Source organism: Thunnus albacares, chromosome 14 (assembly GCF_914725855.1).
Source record: "Thunnus albacares chromosome 14, fThuAlb1.1, whole genome shotgun sequence".
Taxonomy (NCBI): domain Eukaryota; kingdom Metazoa; phylum Chordata; class Actinopteri; order Scombriformes; family Scombridae; genus Thunnus; species Thunnus albacares.
In genome coordinates this window covers 14,671,899-14,692,382 of record NC_058119.1, presented here as the reverse complement: position 1 = coordinate 14,692,382, position 20,484 = coordinate 14,671,899, and the positions used below count along the sequence as shown (strand labels likewise).

Genomic DNA, 20,484 nt, shown 5'->3' with positions numbered 1-20,484 from the left:
ATCCCTATTTTTGCTTTAATAGAAAAGAAAGTGCATACAGCCTGGGGTCTGTATGCACAATCCAGTGGCAAACAACCGGCTCTCTTAAGTACAGAGAATTCTGCTGGAAGAGTGTGATAACGCTTTTTTTATTACACCAGCTCAGAAAAAACATCTTTCAGAGGGCTCAACATACTGGCGACAGTGTGGTTTAGTGAATGACACTCATTATCATATTTTTTGGGACTGCAATGTAACTCATTCCTTTTGGCAGGACATACATAAGGTTATAGAGAATGTCCTTGATATCAAGATTCTGTTTGGGTTTGATATACCAAGGCCAATTGCCTGCAAACATGACTTTAGTAACGGCGTGTAAGAAGCGGCGCAAGTAAGAAAACAATAACAAGAGAATGGTTACAGCCTGAACCGCCTGTATTACAAGACTTTATTGAAAATATGAAGGACACCTATGTAATGGAGAAATTGACCTTTTCTTTAAAGGTGCAAGTAAGCATATTTCAGTCATATTGGGTAAAGGGATACAATACTTTAGTGCCATTGAACCTGGCTATTTTATTTTATAATTCTTCGGGTGTAAATAATATGCTAAATAATTTCCCTACCATTATCATCTTAAGGAAATCAATGAATATGATGTGTTTTTGTGCTGTAAACAAGTTGTCTCCAGTTTGTCCCAACATCTCCTTACCCGTTTATTTGTTTATTTTTTGTTTGTATGTTTTATTTTGCTTTGTACTTTTTTTTTTTTTTTTTTTTACAGTTTGTGCTTATATATTTACAAAAATAGTTAAGATGAGAAAGGTCTTTGGTCTAAAATGGAATTACTTGAAATACTCTCAAAAGCTATTAACGTAATTGCAAGCTATCTTTAATTCTAATTGTTATGTCTAATGATTTGCTCACGTCTGTGTTCAGAAAGTTTTGAAAATTCACAGCATAGATAGACACCGTGGTCTCTGTTGCAGTGTGCTGTATTTTGTTTGTTAGTTTTTTATAATGATTTCTTTCTAAATAGTACTGAAAATGATTGAGTAGAATGTTTTTGTACTTTTTTGTTTTTGTAAAATAAAATCAAAACTTAAAGAAATAGTGCAAACATAGATAAACACACCCACTGATTCAATTGTCAGTCTGTGTCTCCAGTAAAGATTTGTGCAGTTTATGCCATATATTTTACAAATTTAATGCCCAAACATGCATGTATGCAGTGTTTACGCCATGATTTTTGGTAGAATGTAAAAGAGAATTTGAAATAGCGTTTATACCACAGTGCACTTCGACTCATTTAAAACTCAGAACACTACTTCTGAAGATGCTGATCTCAAAATGTCACATTCAATCAGTCTCACATAAAATGGCCGCCATGCTTGGGTCTTGTTGAAATATGTAATGTATGTACAAGGAGTGAGTTAAGTTTTTGACTTTGTGTTAAAGGAGTAGCTGTGTAAATCTGTTTAAAATTTATGTGGTGTTTTATGTTAAAACTTTGAGTTTGTGGCTTATTTAGAGCTGGTTAGATACCAAATTCTTAATTAGAAAGCAAATGAAGCAAAATAATAAAGACTAGCTAAATCTGACAGCCCACTGCTTGTGACTGTCACTCATAGACTAGTTTAACCAAAGCACCAAATGTGGGTAGATTTTCTGTTTGGTGAATAAATCTCGGAAGGCTCTCCGCCACTATGGCGGTTTGTACCAAAATAGTCATGCAATAAAATACCTGGCATGATGGCTCGGAGGAAATTACTCATGTTTGTCCCTATACAGTGTAGATATGCACAACATATGTGTTTTTTATGCATGTCTAAACAGTGCCGCAAAACTGTAGGAGCGCTTGAGATGGTCTGAGGGGCAGGAACGCCAGCTGCAGACTGTCTTGAACACTCCTAGTTTTACGGCACTGTTTACCATACATGTTAGTGTGGCTCAGTCTTTCTTGAAAATGCCCACTAAAGCTGCAGAGTCCAAGCATATAGTTGACGCATGCTTCAATAAAACTCCAATAGTATGATCTTCGTTTTAATCGTTTATGGAAAACTTTCTTCTTAAGGCCCAAACGCACTGGGAGCGATAATTGATACGCGTCAGATGATGTGCGTCAATTGATGCTCCTATGGCGCACTGCAAGCATCAGATTTGAAATTCCAACACAGATTTGTCATTTTGTATTAACTGCTGCATTAGTTGGATGTAATGACTGAATGAAAAGGAGAAATGCAGAAGATGATAATGAAACTGAAACTAAGAGTGTTTGTGTCCACAGTAAATCTGTTGACTGTTTGATGGTTATTTATTTATGCCTTAAAACCTGACTGCCGTGAAATAATCAGAATATAACGTTTTATTTCTGTCATTCAGAGGTTTTGTTCTCACTACTGCTAGCTCTCCTTGCTCGACCATAGCTGGAGTAGGCGCGTCAAGGCAGTTTGACACGCGTCATGATGTTTCCAGTGCTTGTTCGGCCATTAAAAACAATAGGTGTACTTCAAAACGCGCGCGTCAGACACTTCCAGTGTGTTTAGGCCTTTAAAGTACAAAATAAAAACACACTACACAAGCATGATAAGTATAGTAAGCATGGCAAGAACAATAAGCATGTATGTGGCAAACATGGTCAGAGATTAGTGTGCTGTCAAGGCTCCATAGCTTCAACCAAACTATCTAACAAGCACATGCAGTATGTTTTACATTTTAACCTATCAGAAACCAGGGCTGACTGCTATCATTATTGGTCCTAATTAAATATACTGCAACGAAACTATGGAACTGCTTATTATCCATAGCAAATCAGCAAAATCTAAATTATTTACAACTATGTCTCTACTGTATAAATGTCTGTAACATTATGGGACATCAGCCACTCGACATCAAAGCTCTCTGCTTAACTGTCACCTGTCTTCAATCAGCTGTGAGCTAATGTTAAAAATGCAATTTAATTTTCTACCTTAAAATTTTAGGTAAAAATATGCTTGGCCGGTGGATTTTTTTTCATCTCCCATTCCACTTGGCAGGTGAGTCAAAAAGTTAATTTCGGACACTGAGTAGGGCAATAACTGCACAGATGAATGTTGGCACCGCCTATTTTACCTTGGATTCTTAGTGTGTACCATCAGTGTTAATAATGTATTAGGTGAGCTATCAGTGTGGACTGGTCCAGAAGAAGCTACAATACTAGGTAGGCTGTGTGCTCATTATTGAAAACAAAATGTAGAGAGAATAATAGCTTTCTGACCGGTCACTAGCTCCAAACCCAAGACTGTTCAGTTGGTCACTTCTCCCTTTATGATTGACAAATGTCCCTTGTGTTCAGGCTATAATTGTGAAGCTCCAGAGTACATGACAACAGCATCAGTCTGCTGGCTGCAGAATGGCATATTCTGTCCATGACAACAAGGACATACTTCTGTTTGGCTTTTTGGTGGAGAGGGCTGCATGCCACCACCACCCTGCTGACGCTGAAATGGACATTTTGTCTTTGTGTATTTAATGTGAGCAGTAAAACTGCAGGCCAGAGACAAGGACAATTGTCCCATAGAACAGCAGCAACAATTGTCTGTATGTTTGCCTATACATGTGTTCATGGTCCATCAGCCCCCATATGCAAACTGTGTGGCTGAAAATGTGTGTTTTGTCTAGATTTAGGAAAATTTGGACTGGAACAGCACCAGCTAACATCTGAAAATGTTTGGAATGTGAGTTATTCATATTTGCGTTTGACATGTGGGTGAGTGGGATTAAGGATTTGCTCAAACAAATAACAAGCAAATATCGACATCAGCCAGATTGTCTGATTCATAATTTAAACTTTTGCATGGCCCATTTTCTGTTCCAGTGTGCCCCTTCTGATGGGCTTTTGGCCTACATTTTCCTAATTTGCAAATGGAGCTGGCTGAGGTTTGTTGACATTTTGCGAAACATGACCAACAGCTTTAATGGTTTTGTATGAAATGCACTGTCTTTGACTGTGTGTTTGCTTGAGTGTACACAGTTGTGCGTGCTCCCTCTTTTCTATTTGCCTCAAATCATGGTGGTCTTGTATTTGTTATTCAAAGTTATGCTCTGTGCAGCATTACACCATTTGACTGTCAGTTTGCATCATATCACATTAAGTATTCATGGAGTGTGTTTTTTTGCTGTAGATGTTGCTCAAAGCTGCCACCTCATCTCCCGCTGCATAGCCTGATCCAATTGTATATTGCTTGTAATGAACACAATGTGTAGTAGACAAATGAGATTTCAAGCGCTACTTTGCTCATGTCCGTGTAATGTGTAAGCCTGTCTGTTGACCTACTGTGATTTTTTTTTTTTTTTTTTTTATGGATAGCGTGGAAGGCAACAGCACATGCTTTGTAGCTTGTTAGGCATTAGGCTTGGTCTCAATGTGATGGTTTGGCTTTGGATGAAAACAGTCATGAATTGTAGCTTGACTAATTTGTGCAACATTGTCATCTCAGTCTGCACTCGTGTTCACCCCTATTTTACATCTTCATAGAGCTTTGCTCAGGCATCTCAGTGCTTGAGATGCAAAATCATGCAAAATTACACCATCATCAGCATCACAATCTGAATATGGATTAAATTAAAGATTAAAAGATGATGTGTGCAGTCGTAGAAGATGAAAGTGTTGTAAAGGAAAGGTTGTAGCCAAATATGAGAGATTTAGCACAGTTTATTTTGGTTGCACACTGATTTGAGCTTAGGGAAGCTCCTGCTCTGTTAGCCTTGGTCACTCCTTCGTTGAGTTGTAGTATGTGTACAGTAGTCACGGTGGGGGATGGGTTGAGTGGGGGTTGATGCAGAGCTGTGCACCCTCAGCAGCACTAGAGCAGCAAAGGGAAGGGTGGGTCATCCAATGAGAAGAGCACTGCAGTTCGACCATTAAACTAAATGTTATCATTTTAACATGATGTCTTGTCTTGTGATCCTTCAATCGTTGAAATATAAATTCAGACATTTATTCTGTTGATAGATTATAGGAATCTCAGACTTGGTCGGAAATTATGTCCAAGTCTGTCATACTTGTACAGGTGTTTTTATGTATACGTTGTCATTCTGGTGCCTACCAGGTATACAGGCTTCATACTAAAGAATAGATAAAATGCTTGTAGTTCAGATCAGATCAAAACTAGGTCGTATGACAAATTGAAAGTGTTTATAGTTTATAATTCGGAATGGCTACGCTCAGTTTTGAGAAGTCAAAGACATGGTTGGATGCAGCCCCACTCTGATGTTGGAAAGGTATGAGGGGAGGAGTTTCTGCAGCTATTCCACCATCTAACAAGCAGCAGTAGTACTTCAGTGCTTCTTCAGTTTAAAGCTGCCAGTATGCTTCTTCAGAAGAGGAGCTTTCCTGCAGAGCCTGCTTAATATATTCAGGGGCTTGAGTCAATTTACTTTTCATTTTCACACAATTTTGGATATTTTTTACAACTATGATACAGTGTGTTCCTTACAAAGCATTCTGAATATGATAAAACAAAACTATTGTGTGCTTCATTATGTCATTCAACACCCCAACTAACTGAAAATACAAGATTTCTCAGAAATTAGTTGAACAATTGAAACTATAGAATTGAATATTTATCCAGGGGAACCTGTGATTTCAAATTAGGTAACAGTGAGGTCATTATCAAAAATGAAACCTTATTGCATAGTGGAGAGAAAAAAAAAACAACTTCTGGAGCTATGTAACAAAGTGAGCTAACAGCTAGCAATGTTGAAAGTACTTTCAGAACCAGCAGCTCTGCGCATTTTTCAGCGTTGCATCCTCCCGCTATCACCACCTGGCATTGAACTGCATAACTGCACAATGGTTGAGGCTGTATCAACAGTCACATGGTGCTTCAAGCGTTGAGACTGGAAAATCAGGTTACATGTTTATAAATGTTTACATTGAGTCACGTCTTTGTGTAGGATTTTCTTAGCTACACTACCAAGCAGCGCAGTACCCACGAAGCACATAGTGCCAGAAATAAGCAGTGAAGAGGGTTTTATCTCACATTATGTGCTGTTCTCAGTGATGTACAGCTAACAAGGTTAGGATTTAGGTCCTAGATCTGTGGGATTTCTATAAGTGCTGGTAGGAAGGACAGGGGGTGTCACACACTCCAGCCTTTCCTCTCCTCCTGTCTCTTTTTGGTTAGACCCCTTTCAGAACAGATAAGATAAGTCTGAAAATTTCACTTGGCCAAGAGGAATTTCTCTCCTGTCAGCAGGTTTCCTGCATGGAAAGCACTGGTTGAAAGCTAGTCTCTTGCAGGGATGCCCTAATGTAGGGCAGGTTTCTCAGGTGCTTGAGTGCTATCACATAGTCCTGCTTGTTCCTGTAGCCAAGTTTGCCTCAGACAAGTTGGTGGGTAAAAAAATCTGTCAAAGTGTCAAAATGATGACACATTTGTCAATACCGTGTTAATAAGGATCCCTGATCATAGAAGAGGATAATAAGTGGAATTGTTTGATGAATAAAAAGGAAACTGCATTGGACTGTATTTTATTAATATTGCACTTAAAAGATATGGTCATGAGTTATGGTTTGGTTTGAAATATTCCCCTTAAATAAACTCAATTCAGTTAATTAATATGGTTTTAATTTCACATTTTAAATGGACTATTAGTTTTTTGTTTGAGATTTTAATGCTTTACTATACTGAATGTGAAATAACAGCGGTGATGTTAGTTTCAGCCTTGCTGGATAAACGGAACCTTGTTACTTATTTTTAGGTGTTCGTGACCAAAAGTGTTTGTGACCAAAGTTGAATTCTCTTTGAATTTCAGCAGAGCCTCTCTGTATGTTATTTCATTTTTCATTTCAGTATACCTCTATCAGAATTAAGATGCGCCTTCACTCTAAATTGCCTTGAGGCAAGCTGCAGTATGTGTTTGGAGTAAATAAAAACAAGCCAACAAAGGCTGGAAATAGCAAAATGGTCTTGAATCGTCATACTCCTCTTAGATCGCTGGATGAGTGACATGAATGACTAACTCTGTCCTATAGTTTAAAAAGAGAAAAATCAGGCGATATGATGGTTACTAATATTTCTGGATAAAAGGACTAAATCTTCTAATGAGCTTCAATGACATGCTGTCACTGCAATTTGGCCTGTAGGCATGTTTTTTCCCATTTTGGCAAGGAATGAAGATTTCCAACCTTTTTAACCTGATTTCTTTTCATTAGTCGTCGATAATTTTCAGTATTATTAGGTATTAAGCCCAGTGGCACATAATACTGGGCTCCTTTTTTCTTTTTCTCATTATCACTTTGTACCTCTATACCCAGTGCTTATTATTGTATCTGGAGGCTATCTGATCACTTTACCTCAAACCAGATATGTGTAGCAGTGTCTTCATTATGGCCTAATTCCCTCTTCAACCTAATTAATTGGTAAAAGTTACTTTTAAACAGGAAAATCCTAAGTTCACCTTAAAAGATGAACATTGCTGTGTTTTTCCTGCACCCAAAAGTTAGTGTAGTAACTACAGATTAGAATAAAAATGCACTAAAACATCACTATATTGTGGGTTATTGTGCATTTTGACTGTGGCCATTATTTACTGTTTTATACACTCATTTATTTTGTAGAGCTTGCAAGACAGCTGTACACGCTATCAATATTTTATCCATTGCACACATAGGAAGCTTGCTCTTCTAAATTTAAGTTGCTGGTCCCCAAATGAAAGGGCTCTCTTCATCAGTCTCTACACCAAACTATGCCAGTTTGGTGTGCTAATATTGCCTCAAAGTCGAGTCGTTACAGTATGACACAGTTTTAAATGCCCTAAACTGAATTCCTGAAGAGTAGTTTGATGTCATGGTGCTGCTCTGTCAAACGAAAGTGGATGACCTACTTTTCTCCCCCTGCCTCTGAAATATTTCAGAAATAGGATTGGATAGCTTCAGCTGAAGTCCTGTGCACTAACCCAGAAACAGAGTCACGCTGCAGCTATAGGCAAGGCTGTGTTTCACCACTTCACCCCCCACCCCCTTTTCCCTCTTTATGTTTGGCTGTTGAAAAGTGGGTGGGGATTTGTATCGAAGCAGAGAGGGCATTTTAACAGATGACAGCTTTTGATTGAATTCACTGTGAGTTAAGAAAGAGAGTGGATGATAAGGGCTGATAATTTTCCCACTTGTTCTCATCTGTGAAGACATACTGTAAGTAGGCCTTTACTGTGATGTGTTGTTGGATGATGAACTTAACACATTTTCATATAGGCTCTAAAGATTTTTAATTTTCAGTGGTACTAATATTTTACATAGCTTTTTAACATTACTGCCGTTGTATGTATTTCTCGCCAGAATGGTTTTATTCATGACTTTTTTATGCCCTTTTAGTGCCCTAGAAGATTTGGAATAGTGTACACTCATTTGAGATTTGGTTCAGAGGACAGATGTTACCTCTGACCTCTTTAGCGCTTGATTTAATGCATGTAGTGGTTTTGAATTGGTTATATTGACCCTGCGGCAGTCAGCCGACATTGCATATTGTGTTAATGCACTGTTAAGTGAAGTCCTGTGCAGCCTAACGCACTATATCTTACAAACAGCTGGGACTGAAGGATACCACTACCCTGTCAGTAATGCATATAAGCTTTTCTCCTCAGCTTATATACATGGTATAGGATTTCCTTCTATTGCAGACAGCGTTTTGTAAGTTCCTTAAGTGTAGAGTGTTAAAAACTGTCAGCGGATTGTGTGGATTTGTTTTTGGTTGAATTTATGACCCTTTTTAATTGGTACTTGATTCTACAAAATTGTATAGGATACTTTGACAGCATCACAGTCTTGTTCTGGCTGTTTCTTTTTAATGTTACAACATGCAAGCATTCCCAACTCTGTAGGTGCTTCAGTTGCTTGGCAACAGGAGGATGGAGTGCATGTATTTACTGTTGAAGTGAAAACCTGGGGTGAAAGCTGATAATATGTGTTTTAACAGAAGCAGAAGGTTGCTTACGGGGGTTGTCAAGATGAAATAGAAAGGCAAAGATGAGCCTGGTTTTACGTTTTCACGTGAAATGTCAATTATGTACAGAATACTGTACAGATTCTTAACTGATTTTTTTTTCTTCTTCTTGAGTACAAAACATTTGATTTGGGCCCCTGGGCAGATTTGGTTTTCTTAAAACAGTGATACATTTTAAAGCTATGTTGGTTTGAGCACTAATTAAGAGTAAATCGTAACCACTGTTTGGTCAAAATGTAAACGTTCAGTTTGCTGTTGTATGACGACTATTGACAACTGCATATTTATTGAATGTCATGTCTTTCCTCAGGTTTTGAGAGCATTCTCGAAGGGCTGTTTGGTCCAGAGCTGGTAGAAGACCTCAAATTATTTAAGGGTAAGAAATTTCACAGGCCAGTTAAGCACAGCAGATTTCTTATCAAAATATTGGCAATGAGGTTAACATAGAAGAGTATTCTGACATGAATGAGAATTTTGTGGTTTGAGTGTAATCTGTTATCTGGTCAATATGACAATGCTGCTTCATTGTACCATCTGGTACCCCTCTACATTCACTCTTCTCTACAAGACTGCCCCTCTGGCTGCAGAAGAGAAGATGCCTTGTGTTCCTACCAAGTTGGTGTTTTGGATGGCGCATGGCCAGTGTAAAAGTCTACAGTGTCCTACAGACATTTTTACGATGCATTATGTTACTGAGACAATAGTGGGCATTATATGGGTTTTCATTACATTTGCAATGAGAGGACTGTTAAAGTCTAAGTAGACTTTCCACAATAGCAGTTGGGGAGGGAGACTGCTGAAAATGGAGTTGAACCGAATCAATAAATTCTTGATTCAGTCAGTCTCATTAAAACAAATCAAAACACTTTTATTGTGGCTCACTCATTAATGCTATTCATTTCATTTATTCACTCCTTTTCTGCTGTGAAGCACAATTGTCATTCAGTTGTGCACTGAAGAATAACACATTCTGTGATATTATAGTCAGATTCAAACTGAATTTAGGAGGTTTAGATCAGATTGTATTCATGATAATTAAGAAAAATACAGAATGTTTAAGCAAAATGTACTATATGTAGGTCAGTCAGGCTTAAGAAGAGCTTTTATGTTTTTGTGTGTGATTTTATTTTGTTGTCAGTTTTGTTAAGAAGAAACAAACATTGTTTTTTCTGACACAAAATGGTTACTTTGAATATATTGTTAAATATTACTTATCAAGTAAAAATAGACTTTGTTAAGAAAGAGCAGATGTATTTCATTGCTTGTTATCTGTTTTGCGTCCACAGACTTAGAGCCTGTAGCAGTGTCTGACTGGTCATTTGATGAAAATTGTCTATTCTGCTGTTTGAGACGAGACAAAGTAAAGGTAAGAATTCTTGTTTTCTGTATTTATTTGTTTACATTTTGGTAATGTCTCAGAATTACATTGTAAAAGTAGCTTTCTTTTTAAATTGTTTTATTTTGTGGCCTTAATGCTTTCAAACTATAACTTTGGCAGAAGAGCATAGGTTATATGATAAAGATCACAGTCCAGACGAAGCTATAATGTCAGGAGTACCGCAGGACTTTTATCTGTCTGTCTTGTAGATGATGTATGGTTGAATGGATGTTAAGAGTGCATTAAATGTGCCTTTGCTTACTAATCCATTAGGGTTGCCTCACAGAATTACTTCTTACTTAAATTATGTATCAATGTATCCTGCCTAAACAGTTTTGTCATTTAACAGGAACACTTAATTGGCTTAAGCAACGAGGGGCTTGAAGATTCACCCAAACCTCTCCTGGTTAAAGATCAGACCACAATCAGCAGACTAGAGCAACAAGCTGAGGAATTTCTCAATGCAGTCCTCAGCAGAAAAGGTGGGTCGTGATGTCTCAGTGATTAAGTAGTCCAAGCGCATCAGTAATTTGCATTGTTGTGACACTAATGAGCTTAGTAGGCTTTTATTTAAATGTTAATTGTGGCCTGTGGAAAATGACTTAAGCATGTTCGTGTTTTTTTTTTTTGAAAGGAGGGGTACCACATGGGTTTTTATTCTTAAAATAATCTTACAACGTGGCTGTGAATGTTTAACAATGATTACTTATAGCTCAGTAAAGGAATGCAGATGTAACAATTGCATTTTTCTTTTCTTGACAGATGTGCCAAGTTTCTCAGACCCACACATTCCAGTAGTGGCTCGAGAGATCCTTCAGAGAATGATCCGACAGTTTGCTGCCGAATATACCTCAAAAACCAGCTCCCCTCAGGACAGTTGCTCAGATCCCCAGCCACACTCTGACCAAAGCCTGCCGACCCCACCCTTGCTCTCAGGAGCTCCTCCTACCAGCCCTGCTGCCACCTTAGCTGGGCCTGCACACAACCAGAACCCCGTCCTCAGCAAGCTCCTCATGGCTGACCAGGATGCTCCTCTTGACCTCACAATCAAGAAGCCCCTGGCTGAGCCCAGTGAACAAGGTAGTGTGAACTTAAACACATCAGTAACAGAGCAGCTTATTCAAGACTGACCAGTGCAACAGCACAGTATAAACTTAACATTTAATCTTAATGTTGTTACCTGCCTTTTTTAACAGAAGGAGTCCTTGACTTGTCTATCAAAAAGAATCGCTGTAGCAGCAGCCTGCCATTCCGTAGTCCATGCCTTTCTCCAGCCACAACCACAGTGAAAGGGTAAGATAAGTTTCTTTATCTTCTTCTCGTTGGTTTCCAGTTCTTAAGCAGCAATGTTTTGTGTTCTGTGGATATGTTACATTATAGTCTAGAAAAACCATAAAAATAAAAAGCAAAATTTAAGTGATAGGTTGGATTTTTTTTTGACATAGGATGGTTCAAGTTACTTGTCATGAGGTCAATGCATGGATGTTAGCTGAGGCTTGAAAATTAGAGTCCAGAAATTAGAGATCTCTCAGCCATCTGGTGGCTTGATGAAAATGAACAGCAACAAACAGGGTCATGCTAACAGAAATGTTTTCTGCCACAAAGCAACATGAAAGAAGAATCTTTTAATGTGTTTCTTCTCCTTGATTCTTGTCTCAAACCTTACTCCAGTGCATCCTGGAAGATGACGTGGAGCCCGTTTTGTATCATGCTGCCTTTTTTAAGATTAATCACCTTGCAGACTATAGGTTTATGCAGCTGTCAGCTGTTCATTTTTGTCTGACAGTTCACTAGTATTGCCAGCTGGGGACTGAATGAGCAGCATCTTGTTAGTTTGTTTGTGAGAGCTATTGTGGCTTAAAATGATTCTGTTAGCTGGCCCTCGCCTTTGGTTTCTGTTCATTATTTATCTGGCAAGGCACCGTTTTTATAACTGCAGACGACTGTAATAGCTTCCAGAATAAACAAAACCTTAAGAATCTGCTCCTTGGGGACTGAAGCCCTGCACAAATGCAGTGGAAAGTCAATATACATTTTTTTATTTTAAGTGAGGCCTTATTATCATTCCAGAGACTCTCGACAATGGAGTCATTCAGTAGTAGAGGTGTTAAATTGAATTCTTTCACAGTTGCACGTCGTGTTCGTCTCCAAAGGAGAGACTGCATTTTGGTTGTTTTAATACCAAAACATAAACATTGCCTGTATTTCTGTTACCATGTCGGTAATACGGGTAGTTTGCATATCATGCATGCTTTCAATCGACAATCATGCCTATCATTCCTGTAGAGCATAATAACAAATACTAAATCCTTGACAATATACATACCCTTGAAAAACATTCATGCAAATCTAAGGATTGTTTCCAATTTTAATTGTATTCTCTACGGACAAAAATGAATTGTATCTCAATATCTTTAGCTAAATAATATTTAGTATTTTATTTTGTATTTTGATTATGTTTTGTTTTTCTTGCAAATCATCTTGATATTGTTTAACTCTAAAGTGCATCTGCGCTTGAGGCTGATATGTAATAATTTCAGTGGCTTTGCATTCTCTACTTCTGCCGCTTTTAGAGCTGATAGGATCTAAAAGTGATCATTCCTAACTCAATAAAGATGCCTCTGATTTTTATCTTACATTGAATATTATGTGCACCATGCACATTGCTTCATTTTGATATCTACATAAAAACGATCCACATTAAGCTTTATAGAACACTGACTTTAGAAAATAGAATTAAGAGATTTAGATTCTAAAAGGGATAGTTGGGATTTTTTTTTTTTTGTAAGATCAGCATCAGCACTGTGTTCAGATTCAGCATAGAATCAGAGCTGACCACAGTCCTTTGGCCCCAGACAATGTCCATGCCAATGTCTCTATCAGAGATTAACTTACAATAATAATAATAAGAATAATGATACATATCTTAATTATTTTGGAATTCTTTAACTATCATATACGATTTTATTTCTCGCTAAATTTCTTTCCGTGGTCACACTCAGTCAATCGGGCTTTGAGTTTGGTACACACAACAACCCTCTGCTGGCTTACTCTTTTATTGCTGTGCTTGTTCAGTGGTAACGTCACACACAAAATGTCAAGAGCTATGACTTGCTTTAGTCATTTTGTATTTCATAGTTATTGTGCCCTGCTTAACAGCTACATGCCAAGCTGCCTTACAGCAATGACAATTACCCCCACCCTCCTCTTTCTGGCTATGCTTTTTGAGCCACTGGAATACAAAAACCTTTATGTACTCAGTATATTCCTTTTCTTTGGTTTTATTTTCTTGGTTTCTTTGCCCTTTCTTTTCCGTTTTGTTTCTTATCTCTTATGTTGATGCAAAATTTGTAAACAATCGTCAAGAAAGCAAATAAAAAAATTGTCAAACTTGAGCCTTTTTTGTTCTTAAAAGACACACACACAACCACACAGTCCGTTATTCTAAAAGATAGTGATGTTACCAAAGCAAGGTCATATAATAAAGGAGTGGCCAACATCCTCCCCTCCCCAACCCATCCTCCTTTAGAAAAGAGAAAAGGCACTGTGCAAGCTCTGCTTACACCCAATTTCCTTCCATCCAATCAGGCGATCCTTGAGAGCGGACGGACAAGTCGGGCTGTTTATGAGGCGCCTACAGGATGGGAGGAGGAGGGAGAATATCGGCCACTCCACCCGTTATAAGCCTCCTTCGCCTCTCGCATACTCGCTGCACATCAAAGAGGAGGTCGGTCTGGAGAGCGACCCAGAGTCACCTCTCAGCCATAACCACAGCTCCAGACCCACTGACCTCTTCAGCAATGGATCTGCCTCCTGGAATTCCAAAACTCATTTTGGGGCCCTCCTCAAACTCAAAACCAACAGTGAGGCTAGTGAGCATCTTAAAGACATACCCAGGTTATTGGAAGCTGCTGGGCTTTTCTCAAAGTCACTGGCCTATGGTAAAGGAAACCTCCAGGAGGCCTGCCAAGATAGCCTCTCCCTTTCTCATTCATCTTTTGACCTCAAGATTCCCCAGGTGCGAGTTTTGGCCACAGGAACAGACCCATCTTGGGACTCTCTGTCCACAGAGTATTCAGGTTCACTTTGTGATAATGGTCTGGGAAAGAAGCTTCGTTCCATTCTGCCCAGGCAGATTCAGAAAAAGAGCAGTGGAGGTTTTGATGGCTCAGGTTCGGAGAAGGAATACTGGCCTTACGACACCGACCGCCAAGCCTTGGGGGGAAACTATCCCCTGGATTCAGAGTCGGACCTAGGTAACAAACAGCCAAGGAAGAAACGCGGGAGATACCGACAGTACAACACTGAGCTGCTGGAGGAGGCAATTGTGGTGGTGATGGGTGGGAAAATGAGTGTATCTAAAGCCCAAACGATCTACGGCATTCCACACAGCACCCTGGAATACAAAGTTAAAGAGCGATTGGGGACCTTGAAACATCCCCCTAAAAAGAAAGTGAGGCTGTTAAGCCAGCTAGAGGAACAGGGTGTTTCACGGTCCCTTGAGACTAAAGAACTCCAAAACTTCCAGGACATTGTTTCTGAGAAAAGAGAGAGTTCATCCTCAGAGAACGGGAATGGGTTGAATGATGGAAGCCTCTCACCAAATGAGTGATGTAACAGTAAAGTACTAAAAATGATGTACTTTTTAACCAGACAAATGTTGCATTTGCCAGACAGTGGAAGTTGCTGACTTGTTTTTCCATAAAACCTCAATAGTTGTGTGTAACATTTAAATCAAAATACTCATATTTATTATTAACTTATTTACTTAAATTTGGTTATTAATACATTAATATGTGTATATATGGCCATCTATCTTAAACGCTTCACATGCTTGCTATTTGTTAGGAATTTTAAAATACTATATATTGTTAATTTTATTTCATTTATATAGGTTATGATTTGAAGATGACCATTCCTGGCTCCATAGATGTACTCTGAACATTCAGAGTGAAATCATGTCTAAGGAAGTGGCGCCCCTCAGTGTCTTCTCTCAGTACTGTTCAGAGCACTTGGTCATATCTTCAAAGTGAATATATAGTTAATGCAACTTTTTATGTAGGCCCTGAAAATATAGGTGAAAGCATTCTAAGCATACATTATTATAAATTATTGTATCCGTTATTTGTTTATGGAGGACGGTAAAAGTCTCTGTCACTGTTTTGCAAATGCACTTCTATGGCTGAAATAGACACTGGAGATGTAAGGACAAACAGTCCAAACACTATTATATTCTAAATCTGTATTCATTCCAAACACTATAATATATTTTTTTTGTTTGTTTTTTTTATGTTTTTTTGTTATGTTTTTGAAAATGTTTACTTCTGGTTAACAAAAAATAAGTTCAGTACTATGTTAATGTCAAAGTCTTAAATAATATTTAGGTGCTGTGTTGACATTTTCAGACACTTTTAGCTCCTAAGGTATTTTTTTTAATACGAAACAGAACTTTTATCAAGCAATATTAGCAAATAGAGCCTCACTTACAGGCTGCCTGTTTTTTGTTTTATCAAGCTAGCAAGTTAACTAACTTGTTAGCTACCGTTACAATCATGCCTCAGTCCAGACCCAGTTATTTCTCAAGTTATTAAGGCAAAACATTCAATGAAAATGTCTCTTCCTGTGGAGAGGAAAAGTGATAATCACCTTCTGGCAGTAGTATTTGTACTTCAAAGAGAAATGGCTTGGATACTTGAATATATTCATCAAAGGCTACATTTTATTTGAGAGTCTACTTAGATTTGATTTGAGTCAAACTTTATTGATTCTAATTACTTTTTGTGCAGTTACAGACAAGCCCAGACTTTAAAAAACTAAAGCCCAGACTATTAAAACTGTGAAGATTAAAGTTTGTAGTGTTTTACTGCATTAAGCCCAAAAACCTGTGATTCCAAAACCACGCTAGTGACTATGTAGTTCTTTTTTTACATTGAGTAAAAGATTTTTTCCTGGAGGCAACCACACAACCATTACCTTGAGATCTTTCTGTTCTGAGTGGCCATACCAAAGCTCAGGTTGACGCCATTTCCTGAAAATGAATACTATGTAGAAGATTGGGTGAAAAATTCATTCAGTGTTTTGCCTGGTGGACTTGACAGAGAGAGCTCCATGTATTACTTCATGGAGTTCACTGCCTCATCCGTTATACTGCTCTACTGGGACACCTCAGTGTGCATTATCCCTTATACCTCAGGACATTCCAGAATATGGGATTATGACCCATTATTCTTTTATCAGGTGGATACACAGCTGTAGCAAATCTTGGTAATTATCTGTTTGCAACTCTTGCATCCTTTCAGAAGTACACAGTGTTGCTTAGATGAACGTGGATGTTTTGATTAAAGAAATGATTGCTTAAGTTTTGACACTTAACATATATTTGCAGTCATATATTACAAAGAATGCCTGCATTATAAACATTTTTAAGTGAGAGATGATTCAAAAGTAACATAGTTGAGGAACATGCGTGTTCCAGCTAATAGCACTGTAACAATAGAACAAATTCATGTTTGATGGTAAACTTACTATGTTGTAGGGTTTCTCTTATTTAACTGTTTAGTTTGTACACTGCCACACTTTGGTCTAAATGCAGGGATGTTTTAGTTGATTTTTAATGATTTTTTTTTTTTTTTTTTTTTTTGCATTCCTTCACACTCCAAGTTCAAAATGTTCATTATTTTTCATCTGGTTAACCATTAATGAGGTTGATGCCCCAAACCTTTGCTCCTAATCAACATTAATAATCAACAATTTTACACATATTCACAAAATGTTGGAATAACTTTGCTTATATAGGTTGAAAAAACAAAACAAAACCATTGCTTCAAATAGTAAAATCTATTCACTAATTCATTTTTATTAATTAAATTATTCTTGCATTGACAATCATCCAGCATTACTCAAAATCATGCTTTATTTTCTCATTCAGTGTCTAATGCATCTTAATGAATACATTAAAGACATACAAGTGCTTAGTGTTTATTGATAGGTAAGACATGTTCACATTGTTTATCGTAGCAAATCTAATGGTCGACTACCTCATCTGGAAAATCCATATCACAGTTTACTGTTCTCATAGCTGTTTTTATGTAGCAATTTCTCATGCACCCAACACCGTTTATTCTAGAAAGCTTTCAGTAAAGGCGAGTAGCTTACAAGACCAGTTGTCATGGAGATGACAGTAGAAAATCTGTCAAAAAGATTCACCACATGTAAATATCTAAGTGTATCTTTGTAGTGAATTGCACCCTGATCTATTTAATGTTTTATAATTTGTTTTATTTTTGGGATGGAGGAAGGAGGAAGTGTAGGTGCTCTTTGTTGAGACAACTGATGATAAGAGCATTTCTGATTTTTTTTTTTTTTTTTTTTTTAGGAACTGTTTTGCTCTTAAAATGGTTTACCTTCCCTTACATACCTGCGCAAACTGATTATATGTTTGGGGAGGAGTTATTTTGTAAATGCAGTATTTATTAATCAATATTTATTAATTAATAGTTTTGTCATCACTTAAGTAACCATGAATGTAAATGGCTTTAATAAAACAAAACATTATTTGCATAAGTGTTTATAGACACATAAGTATATAATGCTTAAAAAGGTATATTAAACTGTCTTACATGATAGATGTGAAGGGAAGACATTGAAGATTGTCCTTTACTTCACACTTGCACAAGTTGGGTATTGTTTGCTTTTGTTTGGTAAATACAATGTACAGGGCAAAAGTCTTTGTGAACTGACAGGATTACCCAGCTGCCAACAGTGTTGCTCTTCAAATGACTAAAGAGTGTCCCTGTCCATAAAAAAATATGTACAGATTTTGTATATTTGATTTAACATTTACAGTGTATAACAGAATGACACTGGGTGTATTTTGCATGATTGGACTAAATCAAATATGACAATGGGAAGTTAGTTGTATATGGTGAAGTTTATCTTTTTGAGATTGTTTTATGGAAAATACTGGAGTGTTGTAGGTGTAATTACTGTCAAGTAAACAATGTGTCAAGGAGATGAACTTTGAACCCGAAATATCTCAAAACCAGTTGAAAATGTGGGTAATGGTTAATGTATGATAAAATACCCTCAGAGTCCATATTTGCCAGAATATTTATATACCTAATGTACAGATGAACATCATAGATGAGTTAACACATCAATGTTTGTGTGCTTGTGAAATGTTGTGGAATTGAAGTATAATTTGGTTTGCTTCTGCTTTTTAGATCAGTTATTTTACTCCTCTGTAAGAAAAAGGCATGTACTTTGTGTCAGTTCCTCACTGCAACGCTATTGCTAAGTGAAACAGAGAGCGAAACCCTCAGGGATGAAACACTTACCACTCTTTTTATTCAGGTACTCCTCTTGAACTCTTTAGACCTTACCAGCAGGGATGTGAAGTTAATGAGCTTAGCAAAAAACAAACAAACAAATAAATAAATAAAAAGGTCAGGTTCCACTTGCAGCAAAGGTTATTTTCTAATCTCAAAAATGTATTTTTTAATCTCTAAAAGTTACATTGAGATATTTTGGAATGCTGTACAAATCATTTTATGTTTGGAGCCAAAAAAATCTTAAGTACATGTTTTTACTTTTTCACTCACTCTTTTTATTTTTGTACTTTGTTACACAGTGAATATCAACATAACCTCAGTTGCAGGTAAGATGTTGACTATGAGGTATTTAATTAACACATTTCTCTCTAGTTCACAGTGCCTCAAAAAGGAAGTATTTTATTTAAAAGACTGCTCATGTAACATCCTAAAACTGCGTTCCTGAAAATCTCAATGAAAGTCCTAAGACTCTGCTCACTTAGTGTACATGTATTGTGTTATTCATGCTTCCCACTTCAAAGGTTGCATTATAACCTGTGTGGTTTAAAGCTGAAATCTGTACTGTTTTTTAACACTATTTTTTTAACACTATTTTGTTCTCCTATCCATGCATTTAGTGGAGATTGCTAAAACTGTTTCAACAAAGTAAATTGAAAAAAATCCACATTCAAGTTACCTGCTTGGTCTATGACATTTCACTTAGCCGGATACCAACAACACTAAGTAGAGCCTTCATACCATGCTTAATTTTAGCTTTTCCACCATCTTTGCTGTAGCAAAGGTGACAACATTTGGAAAATTACAGATGTCAGCTTTACTGTGTCAAAATATTAGTAGCATGGTATTTGGCAATTCAGCATTATTGTATACAAATTTATTGTAAGTTTGTTATTATCAGATGGTTTTAAATAATTAGCATAACATTTAACTTTAATTTTTTTTCTGACTAGTATTGCTCCACAGTGCACACTGTGCAAAGCAATTTCTCTTTTTCATCACTCAACATAGCTTTGTGACATGCTATTTGTTAAAAGGGTCACCTCAGGAATCCAGATGTGGTTTCATTTGTCTGGTCATTTCCTTGTTACAAGACCACAGTGTAGCTAAGAAAGGACTTTTTTAACAAATAAAATTATCTTTTCAGACGGATTATAATATAAATATATTTTTGGCATAATGTGATAGTGTAAATGCTCCAAAGGTATCGGAGGATTTTGTAATAGACCTACCTCGCTGACACAACTTAAGCCAAAAATACAGAAGTAACCCCCCCCCCCCCCAATTAATTACCTGACTAATTTAGATTTGCATTGGCACAAAGAACACCTCACAGGTATTAGAATGACTAATTTTGTTCTGCCACGCCTGTATTGTCATGCTACTGTTCTTATTTTACTGGTTAATTTGTTAAGTTGTTGAGCACTTGTATTTAAATGTTATCCTTTGCACTAGTCATTAAATACATGAAAACTTGACAAAATTGATGTACTCTATATTTGCCCCCAATGTATTTGCTCTTTCAAGTGATAAACATGTGACTTGTTTTAAACAAAGTGGGTCACCATTACTAAATGTCTTGTGCATGTGAAAAAAAATTCTTGATGTATTCTGTAACAAAAAACACCACTGTGCAAAGAAGAAAAATGTATTAGCTGTAACAGTGTAATTGGTCAAGTTCACTGGATGGAAGATTCACTTTTAAAATCACTTATTCTTCTAATAAATATGCAATGATAAATATTGTAATGCATTTGTGAATTATTTCACACACACATTTAATTCCACAACTTTGACAATTTTATCAGGGGTTTTA

General features: G+C 37.1%; 1 protein-coding gene across 4 annotated transcripts in view; it reads left to right on the top strand.

Moving 5' to 3' along the window:
- LOC122997100 (ligand-dependent corepressor-like) overlaps positions 1-20,484 on the top strand; it is a 29,287-nt gene that overhangs the window by 2,006 nt on the left and 6,797 nt on the right. For 2 of the 4 annotated variants that reach the window (XM_044373071.1, XM_044373072.1), the window contains exons 2-6: positions 9,274-9,339; positions 10,250-10,329; positions 10,691-10,823; positions 11,104-11,421; positions 11,538-11,634. In XM_044373071.1, coding sequence (XP_044229006.1) covers positions 9,274-9,339; positions 10,250-10,329; positions 10,691-10,823; positions 11,104-11,421; positions 11,538-11,634 — 694 coding nt within the window. Of the gene's footprint in view, positions 1-8,053; positions 8,156-9,273; positions 9,340-10,249; positions 10,330-10,690; positions 10,824-11,103; positions 11,422-11,537; positions 11,635-13,929; positions 20,410-20,484 lie in introns of those variants that run through there. The other 2 variants (XM_044373074.1, XM_044373073.1) reach the window with 2 other exon arrangements.